This window comes from Dipodomys ordii, unplaced genomic scaffold (genome assembly GCF_000151885.1).
Source record: "Dipodomys ordii isolate 6190 unplaced genomic scaffold, Dord_2.0 Scaffold13, whole genome shotgun sequence".
Lineage (NCBI taxonomy): Eukaryota > Metazoa > Chordata > Mammalia > Rodentia > Heteromyidae > Dipodomys > Dipodomys ordii.
In genome coordinates, this window is record NW_012267229.1 from 18,395,362 (window position 1) to 18,405,895 (window position 10,534).

The following is a 10,534-nucleotide window of genomic DNA, read 5'->3' on the forward strand; positions in this document are numbered from 1 at the left end:
CTTCCTTCCTTCCTTCCTTCCTTCCTTCCTTCCTTCCTTCCTTCCTCCTTTCTTGCTTTATTCCTTTCCTTTCTTTCTTCCAACTTGGTACCTGATGCTTTCACTCATTGGCTGGCGCTCTACCAACCAAGCCACACCTAAAACCCCTAATTAGGCATCTTGTACTGCAACAGCAGATGTTGAATAAAATTTGTTTTTTTTCCACAGGTGGTCCTAGAAGGAAAATTTAGTAATGATGACAGCTCTTCTTATGATAAACCAATAACTTTTCTGTCCCTGAAGCTGCGACTTGTGAATATACTAATAGGTGCCTTGCAAACAGAAACGGACCCCAATAACACCCAAATGATACTAGGTTTGTGTTCTTTTCTTCTCTTTTCTTTCCTTTCCTTTTCTTTCCTTTGTTTTTTGTCAGTTGTGGGGCCGGAACTCTGGGCCTGGGTGCCGTCTCTCAGCTCTTCAGCTCAAAGCTAGCGCTCTACCACTTGAGCCACAGAGCCACTTCTGGCTATTTCTGCTTATGTGGTGCTGAGGAATCGAACCCAGGGCCTCATGCATGCAAGGCAAGCCCTCTACCACTGAGCCACTTTCTCAGCCCCATGTCATAGGGCTTGAACTTAGAGCTTGGGCGCTATCCCTGAGCTCTTTTGTTCAAGGCTAGCTCCCTACCACTTTGAGCCACAGCGCCACTTTTGGTTTTCTGAGTAGTTTATTGGAGGTAAGAGTCTCATGGACTTTCCTGCCAAGGCTGGCTTTGAACCATAATCCTCAGATCTCAGCCTCCTGAGTAGCTAGGGTACAGGCATGAACCAGAACCACTGGCACCTGGTTTAGGTTTGTGTTCTTATAAAGCTTTTTTTGTAAGTGAAAATTCCAGTACTATTAACCTTATTCATGCTATGGGTCAGAGGTCAGCTCTTATTATTCTAAGTCAAAGGCACATTATTATTATTATTTTATTTTTGTTGGTCCTGAGGCTTGAACTCAGTCTGGGTAATGTCCCTGAGCCTCTATGTGCTCAAGGCTAGCACTGTACCACTTGAGCCACATCTAGCTTTTTCTGAGTAGTTTATTGGGTAAGAGCCTCATGGACTTTTCTGTACCTGTGCTGGCTTTGAACTGTGATCCTCAGATTTCAGCCTCTTGAGTAGCTGGGGTTACAGGCATGAGATACCAGCGCCTGGTGGAAAAAGCAGATTTTATTCCCTTCTTAATGTTAAAAAATAGGAAGGTGTTGACATGAGGGAAAGAAAGCATTTCAATCTCCTAGGATGATTATTTTTATTTGTGCTTTTTCTTTTTTCCTGTTTCCTCTCTTTGAGGATTATATACATTCACATATATTCTTCAGCCTAGATAGAGATACATTGCTAGCTAATTACCTACTACCTACTTGATATCTCTACTTGTAAGCCAAAAGACAACTCAAACCTATTTTGCCTACTTCGTACATCTTTGCCCTAAGTGTTCTCTACCACCATGCTTCTACCTGTGTATCTTATTGCCCACATAAAAATCTAAGACTCGGGCTGGGATGTAGCTCAGTGGCAAAGCGCTTGCCTAGCAAGCGCAACGTCCTGGGTTCAATCCCCAATACCAAAAAAGAAAAAGACAAAAAAAAAAAAATCTAAGACTCATCTGTCTTTAGTTCTTTTTTTTTTCTTTTTCTCTCTCTCTTTTTTTTTTTTGCTGGTATTGGATTTTGAATTCTGGGCCTGGACCCTATCCTTGAGCTCCTTTTGCTCAAGGCTAGCACCCTACACTTGAGCCACAGAGCCACTTCCAGCTTTTTCTGTGATTAGTTGGAGGTAAGAGTCTCATGGACTTGTCTGCCCAGGCTGGTTTCAAACCACAATCCTTAGATCTCAGCCCCCTGAATAGCTAGAATTACAAGTGTGAGCCACTTGTGCCAGGCTGTCCCTTCAGTTCTTTCTCTATTACCTAGTCCACACACCTAAGTTCTGTCTACACTGTTTCCACAATGATTTTTATTTTTTTATTTGTCAGTCATGGGGCCTGCACTCTGGGCCTGGGCGCTGTCCCTCAGCTATTCAGCTCAAAGCAGCACTCTACCACTAGACCCATAGCGCCACTTCCGGCTTTTTCTGCTTATGTGGTGCTGAGAAATAGAAGGGCCTCATGCATGCGAGGCAAGCACTCTACCACTGAACCATCTTCCCAGCTCCTCCACAATGTATTTTGATCAGCTTTATACCTCACTCCTAGAACTCTTTGTTTCTTTGCTTTTTTTGATCGTGGGACTTGAACTCAGCATAAGCATTGTCCCTGGGCTCTTTTGCTCAAGGCTAGTCCTATACATATACTTTTAGTCACAACTTCACTTCTGGCTTTTGAGGACTCTTCTGCCAAGGCTGTCTTTGAACCATAATCCTCAGATCTCAGCCTCCTGAGTAGCTAGGATTACAGGCATGAGCCACCAACGTCTGGCTATTTATTTTTTAAACTGTAATTATTATAATTAAGGTGTTATACAGAGGGGTTGCCATTTCATAAGTCACGTTCCATATCTTTTAATGACAGTGTTTTCATAGTCTCTAAGTTTGTTTCCTATCCTCCTACCTTGCTCCCTAGCATTTAACCTCCCCTATCTAAGCTAGTGTTGTAAAGAGTAAGGTAGGTAGTACCAATCTCCATACCACTGGCTGACAATTACACATTCCATATTCCTTACTCCGTCCTGTAGATATCCTACATTCAGTTTCTCACCTTTGTATTACCTTGTACAATCAAAAAAGTATAACTGTAGTTTCTTATTTAGTTATTTTTCTTTATAAAATGTCAGAACCTTGTTTTTTTTTTTTTTTTTGTCGGTCGTGGGGCTTGAACTCTGGGCCTGGGCGCTGTCCCTCAGCTCTTCAGCTCAAGGCGAGCGCTCTACCACTTGAGCTACAGCGCCACTTCCGGTTTTCTGGTGGTTTATTGGAGATAGGAGTCTCACGGTCTCTCCTGCCCGGGCTGGCTTTGAACCTCGATCCTCAGATCTCAGCCTCCTGAGTAGCTAGGATTACAGGCGTGAGCCACCAGCGCCCAGCCAGAACCTTGTTTTAAAAGCATTCTGTAGGGGCTGGTAAGGTGGTTCAGTGGTAGAGTGCTTGCCTTGCATGCATGAGGCCCTGGGTTCAATTTCTCAGCACCACATAAGCAAAAAGAAAAAAGCTAGAAGTGGCAGTGGCTCAAGTGGTAGAGTGCTAGCCTTGAGCTGAATAGCTGAGGGACAGCGCCCAGGCCCAGAGTTCAGGCCCCATGACTGGACCCCCCCCCCAAAAAAAAAAATAAAAGCATTCTATAATATTTTTCTTAGTTTGTTGTATGTCCTTTGAAATGGAGATGCTTACATTTGGTGTGTGGTGGTTTTTGTGTTTTGTGCAGTGTATTGGAGCTTGAACTCTAGGCCTCACATTCTCAACCTTTTTTCACACATAGTTGGAGTTCTAAACATTTGAGCCACATCTCTACTTCCAGCGCTTTGCTGATTAATTGCCAGTCTTGATTGGCTTTGAAAGTTTGATTATCAGATCTTAGCCTCCTGAGTGGCTAGAATTAGAAGTGTGAACACCAGCACTTGGCTTTATTTTTTGGTGTTTTTTTTTTTTGTTGTTGTTTGTTTGTTTTTTGAGATAGAGTTTCATGTAGCCTAGCTGGCCTTGAACTCTTGGTCATCTTTCCTCAGCTCTTTCCTCAGCTTCCCAAGTGCTGGAAATATAGGTATGTGTCATTTCTAGCTTACATGTAGCCTCTCACCCAGGTAAAGAATATCTAATAGTAGACATGTTTTTTTGTTTTTTGTTTTTTTTGTCTGTTGTGGGGCTTGAACTCTGGGCCTGGGCGCTGTCCCTGTGCTCTTCAGCTCAAGGCAAGCACTCTACTGCTTGAGCCACAGTGTCACTTCTGGTTTTCTAGTGGTTTATTGGAGATCAGAGTCTCACAGACTTTCCTGCCCAGGCTAGCTTTGAACCCAGATCCTCAGATCTCAGCCTCCTGAGTAGCTAGGATTATAGGTGTGAGCCACTGGCACCCAGCTAGACAGGTTTTTTAATAGATAATTTTATTATTATTATTATTATTATTATTATTAACTTATTGTTCACATGGGTTACCATTTCATAAGTCAGATAATGAGTACAATTCTTTTTTGGACAGTTACCTTTTCAGTCACTTTCCCCTTTCCATTCGGCAGTGGACATAATTTTATATAAAGCAAAGTTGATTTCAAATATGTTTTTTAAAAATAACAGTTTCAAAACTTTGAAAGCAGATCAGAATTTGGAAATTTTTAAAGAGTATCTTTGTTGGCCAGCCAGTGAATTTATTAGTAATTTTTAGAGAATCTTGTATATGCTCAACTAAAATAATACTTTTGTTGTTGTTGTTTGTGGTGGTCATGGGATTTTAATTCAGGGAGGATCCAGGTGCTAGCCCTAAGCTTTTGTTCTCAAGGCTAGCACTATACCACTGGGAGCCACAGTTCCACTCCCAGTTTTTAAGTGGTTAATTGAAGATAGGAGACTCACAGACTTTGCTGTGTGGGATTGGCTCTTAACTGTAATCCTAAGATCTCAGCCTCCTGAGTAGCTAGGATAACAGCTGTGAGCCACCAGCACCAGGTCAAAATCACATTCTTATCAATGATCTTAATCATTTTAATGTGAATTATTTTAGCATTTATATCATGTTTTACCTAAAATGCTTTTCTGTTTATTTTGCTATTGCAGGAGCAATGTTAAATATTGTTCAAGATTCTGCACTTTTAGAAGCCATTGGTTGCCAAATGGAAATGGTATGAAGCATACACTATTTATCTGTCAGAGAAATCTACTTCTCATTTTATCCAGATTTTACTTCAAACTGCCAGTCTAGTGCTTTTTTATATTTATTTATTTACTTATTTATTTATTGTTGGTCATGGGGCTTGAACTCGGCCTGGTCTCTGTCCCTCAGCTCTTCAGCTCAAGGTGAATGCTCTACCACTTGATCCACAGCACCACTTCCAGTTTTCTGGTGGTTAATTGGAGATAAGAGTTTCATGGACTATCCTGCCTGGGCTGGCTTTGAACCATGATCCTCAGATCTCAGCCTCCTGAGTAGCTAGGATTACAGGTGTGAGCCACCAGCACCCAGTTTATTTTTTAAATTTATTTTATAGTACTGTGATTTGAACTAGGTGTAGTCACTCTTGCTAGGCAGGCACTCATTTCTCAGCCACACCTCTAGCCCTTTTTTGCACTGGTTGTTTTGAGATAAGCTCTTGCTTTTGGCACGTGCCTATACTGAAATCCCTTATTTATACTTCTTGTGGTTGACAGTATGACAGGTGTATCCCACTATGCCCAGTTTCTTTCATTATGATTGGGTCTTTGAATGTTGTGAACATTTTGCCCAGGCTAGTTGGAACTTTGATACTTCCCATCTCAGCTTCCCACGTGGCTGGGAATAATAGAAGTGTATTAACATGCCCAGTTATTGAGAAGAGGGGGTCTCCTGAATTTTTTGCCAGAATCAGATCATACCTATAATCATTCCCAGCTAATTAGGAGACTAAGATCAGATCCTCTTGATCTCAGCCTCTGTAAGGAGCTGGGATTGTAGCCATGAACCACTAGTTCCTAGTTCTTTACGTCTCAATAATTGATTGGTTGGTTGGTTGGTTGTGCCAATAATGAGGTTTTAACTCAGAGCTTGAGTACTGCCCCTTAACATTTTTACTATAGGCTGGCACTCCTCTACCACTTGAGCCACAGCTCTACTCTTGACTTTTCCGTTCTTAATTGGAGATAAGAGTCTCATAGATTTTCCTGTCTAGGCTCTCTTTGAACAAAAAATCCTTAGATCTCACTCTCCTGAGTAGCTAGGATTACAGGTATGAGCCACTGGCACCCAGCTTGTGTGTGTGTGTGTGTGTGTGTGTGGGGAGGGGATGGGTTTGAATTCATCTTCATGCTTGCTACACAGGTTCTCTACACTTGTCAGAACAGCCTGGACTATGGACCTCCCAATTTTGCTTCTCTGTGTAGCTGGAGTGACAGGTGCACTCCATTCTGTTCCCAGCAATTGGTAGCAATGGAGTCTGTAAACTTTAGTTTTTTCCTTTTTGCCCAGGCTAGTCTTGAACTGATATCTACAGGTAGGATTACAGGTTTGAGCCACTACTTGGCTGTCCTAATGGTTTTTAAAGTCATTCTTTGAAAAAAGCCAGCTCATTGATTAGACATTTTGAGGTTTCATTGCTTCATCAGGTATATACTTCAAGTCCTTGAGAGTTTTTTCATGAGAGAAACTCCAGCCAGGCAGTATCTGCTTAAAGCTCTTACTTGGTTTGCTTTGCTGCTGAATTGGTTTGAATGATCTAAGAAAAGCATTCTGTTTCATAATTCCTGACACCCTTAATAGATCAGTGGTCTCTTTCCATTCCACATAGGTAACAGTTTTCATGTCCTCCAAAGTACCAGTGCTTCTAAATCTGAAAGACTTGCTAGAGAAATGCAGTGCCCCTTGCTTATGTTTTCAGGGTGCATATCCTTACAGAGTAGAGCCTGGGTAGTAGGAAAAGCAGTATGGCATACAAGCTAGGCAGATGAAGGATGGACTATCAGCTTATCAAGGAAGTTATGGCCCTGTAGATGGCTAATAATTTACTAATCTGTATATGATTATATACAGATCTGTATATGATTATGTACAGATTATATGGGATAAAGTGACAGAAATATATTCCCTATACATATAAGAATTTATACTATTGTGTTTTATAATAAAACTAGGACTGAAAGTTGTGGCTGTGTGTGTGTGTGTGTGTGTGTGTGTGTGTGTGTGTGTTTAAAATTGTATTCTTGGGGCTGGGAAGGTGGCTCAGTGGTAGACCACTTGCCTTGAGCTGAAGAGCTGAGGGACAGCGCCCAGGCCCAGAGTTCAGGCCCCACGACTGGACCCCAAAAAAAAATAAAAAATAAAATTGTATTCTTGCTGGGCGCTGGTGGCTCGTGCCTATAATCCTAGCTACTCAAGAGGCTGAGATCTGAGGATCTTGGTTCAGAGCCAACCCCAGGCAGGAAAGTCTGTGAGACTCTTATCTCCAATAAATCACTAGAAAACCAGAAGTGGCGCTGTGCCTCAATTAGTAGAGCTCTTGCCTTGAGCTGAAGAGCTGAGGGACAGGGCCCAGACCCAGTGTTCAAGCCCACGGCTGACAAAAAAAAAAATTATATTCTTGTTCTTATGAAGTTTTCTTTTTTTGGGGGGGTGGGAGTAGAAGTTGTTGATTTTTATTTTATTTCATTTTTTTGTTGGTCATGAGGCCTGAACTCTGGGCCAGAGCGCTGTCCCTCAGCTCTTCAGCTCAAGGCTAGTGCTCTACCACTTGAGCCACAGCCCCACTTCCAGCTTTTTCTGCTTATGTGGTGCTGAAGAATCGAACCTAGGGCCTCATACATGCAAGGCAAGCGCTCTTACCACTCAGCCACCTTCCCAGGCCCTACAGTGTTTTCAAATGATTACTTATCCTTGTAAACTGTGATGCAGCCTCTAAATAACTTTTTCATCTAATTAGGGTGGTGGAGAAAATAACCTGAAGAGCCACAGTCGCACTAACAGTGGTATTAGCTCAGCAAGCGGTGGGAGCACAGAGCCCACAACTCCTGATAGTGAGAGGCCAGCTCAGGCTCTCTTAAGGGATTATGGTAAGCTATGTTTTGTTTTCTTTTGAAATAAAAGTTGTAAAGAATGGCTTTAATTCTCAGATTTATAAAATAAAGCTAAAATATTAATGTTCAAAAATTTTAAACTATATATGTTTTATATATTTAGGCATAATAGGACAGATATTAGTCTAGTTACATTTGGGGTAGTTGATTGGGTTCCAAAATGAGTAGTCAGGAGATTATTCTGGGTTTTGTACCAGATACCAGTGATACCATTGTCAGATGAGATGTAAGCTCTGCCTCAGGGCTCCCAGTCTAATGATGAGATGCTGTGTGTTGAGGGAAGTGATGGAGTATAAATGGGAACCCAGAGGAGCATCCCTCATTGTTATATTTGTATTACATTTTAGCAAGATAAGGAAACATTATTTTCTGTCTTCACAAATATTTGCCAGCAAAGCATCCTGTTTGGTGATGTTCTTTATATTGGGCAATCATTTTATGAATTCATTAAGTTTATGGTACTTTTATATACACTTATTTTCAAGTATGAACATTGTATTGAATTTGTGAATATTTATCCAACTCTTTGGAATGCTCTCTAGTTGCACAGATGTGAGTTTTAAGTTTTGAATCACCTGGAGACTTCATAGCTATATTTAATAAGGCATGCTTTTATGGTTTAAGTTTATAATAAGTATCCTTTAGACATGTCAGATACACACAGCCATTATGTGGATATTTAATTCACTTAAATATTGCATTTACAGAGAAGTTAATAAGTTTTTATCATAAATAGATATAGATAGATGTAGGTTTAATTTAGGTTGAAATTTTGGTTTTTGTGCTTTAACATTTTTAAACAAAAAAAGTTGCATTGCTGTATGTGTTATAATATAAATGTTTGGAGTGATTATTGTTTGTTTCAACATTTTGAACTGGTGTTAGTCAGCTCTGCTTGTAATGTCGTAAAATATTTTTTACTAAGAAATCCAGACTTGTGTTAGTGTCACGTGAATGTCTCTCTTTAATGATCATTCCTTTTTCTGTTGTCACTGCCCTCTTTCTGATAGGATCGACAGGTATAATGTCCCTAAAGCTTTTATGAATCCATTTTAATTTGTTCTAATTTAGTTTCTCCTAATTTACTATTAGTTAAACAATGATAACTTTTAAATGTAAAATTGGAGGCTATACAGAGGCCAAATGGTTGTTTAATTTGTTTAGAAATATTTCAGTAGTCTTGAAGAGTTAAAAGTTAAAATTGATTTTGAAAAGACATTGCATGTGAATTTTAAAGATTTAAACACCAGATGCTTCAGGGTAATTCCGAGCATCTGAAGAAGTCTTAAAAGTCGAATTCTATAAAATTCCAAGGAAATGGTTAAAAGCCTCAATTCTTTTTGAAAATATAAGTCTAAGTTATCAACTTAAAAATTTTAAGACTAACATCATTGTAAAAATGATACTGAAACTGCCAAGTTCCACATTGGTTTATGTGAAAGTTTGTGGGTTGGGAGCCAGAAGATGTCCTGGCCCTGTGTGCTCCTGTGCACTGTCAGGCCTGGTGCTCAGGCCAGTGGGGCGGGAGCATAGTGCTGTGGGTGCCCGTCATGCTCACTGTGGCTGCTGTGGTCTGTGCCTAGTGGAATGCTGTGCTTCTCGTTACTAATACTTAGTTGTTTTCCCTCCCTGTGGGATGTGGCATTGGGTTATATCCTAGCTCTTAATACAGATTCAGCTGCTGGGCTCCTGATACGCAGCATTCATCTCGTCACCCAAAGACTCAATTCCCAGTGGCGGCAAGACATGAGCATATCATTGGCAGCTCTAGAGCTCCTCTCTGGTCTGGCAAAGGTGAGGAGGATAGTCATTTATTTTAACACAGCAGCTTTGAGTTTGGCTCTTTTTTCTGTATTTATTGACCCCTTGGTTGAGAGTATTACAATGTTGGCCACAGTCCAACATTATATCCAAACTTTATATCCAAAGTACGAAATTGAGCCTCCGTGTGAAACTTTAGTGAAATGAACTACTCTTTAAAAATAGATTCAGAGTCTGAATATTGTAACTGTTAAATTACAGAAATATTTATTTGCACATAGCAATATGATACCTAGAGGCTTTTTAAGGAGTTGTTATGCTAAAGTGTGCTAATCGGGAATATCTTTGACTACTATCTTCCATTATTAGATATAAGCGGAAGTTGTGTGTTTACATTTCTTTTATAGCTATTATTTCAGTTCTTAGAGTTAGGTAGCAATTTGTGTTTCTCTTAAGTATTTTTTGTGTATGTGTGCCAGTCCTGAGGCTTGAACTCAGGGTGTGTGAGCTGTCCCTGAGCTTTTCTTTTTTTGGGGGGGGGTCCAGTCATGGGGCCTGAACTCTGGGCCTGGGCACTGTCCTTCAGCTCTTCAGCTCAAGGCTAGCATTCTACCACTTGAACCACAGTGCCACTTCCGGCTTTTTTCTTTTTGCTCATGTGGTGCTGAGGAATCGAACACAGGGCCTCAAGCATGCAAGGCAAGCGCTCTACCGCTGAGCCACCTTCCCAGCCCCGATGTCCCTGAGCTTTTTTACTAAAGGCTAGTGCTCTACCACTTGAGTCATAGTTCCACTCTTCGCTTCTTTGGTGGTTAAGTAGAGTCTCAGGGACTTTCTGTATGGACTGACTTCAAACCAAACTCTGAGTAGCTAGAATTACAGGCATGAGGTACCAGTACCAGGCCAGGATTTTTCATTTTCTTTTTTTAAAAAACAGAACCAACAGCCGGGCGCTGGTGGCTCACGCCTGTAATCCTAGCTACTCAGGAGGCTGAGATCTGAGGATCGAGGTTCAAAGCCAGCCCGGGCAGGAAAGACCGTGAGACTCCTATCTC

At 41.0% G+C, this 10,534-nt stretch overlaps 1 protein-coding gene across 1 annotated transcript in view; it reads left to right on the forward strand.

Moving 5' to 3' along the window:
- The window catches only part of Ralgapb (Ral GTPase activating protein, beta subunit (non-catalytic)), a 67,832-nt gene that overhangs the window by 18,190 nt on the left and 39,108 nt on the right, over positions 1 to 10,534 (forward strand). The window contains exons 10-13 of the mRNA XM_013010706.1: positions 208 to 355; positions 4,734 to 4,798; positions 7,565 to 7,694; positions 9,379 to 9,512. Of these exons, the coding sequence (XP_012866160.1) occupies positions 208 to 355; positions 4,734 to 4,798; positions 7,565 to 7,694; positions 9,379 to 9,512 (477 nt within the window). The remainder of the gene's footprint in view (positions 1 to 207; positions 356 to 4,733; positions 4,799 to 7,564; positions 7,695 to 9,378; positions 9,513 to 10,534) is intronic.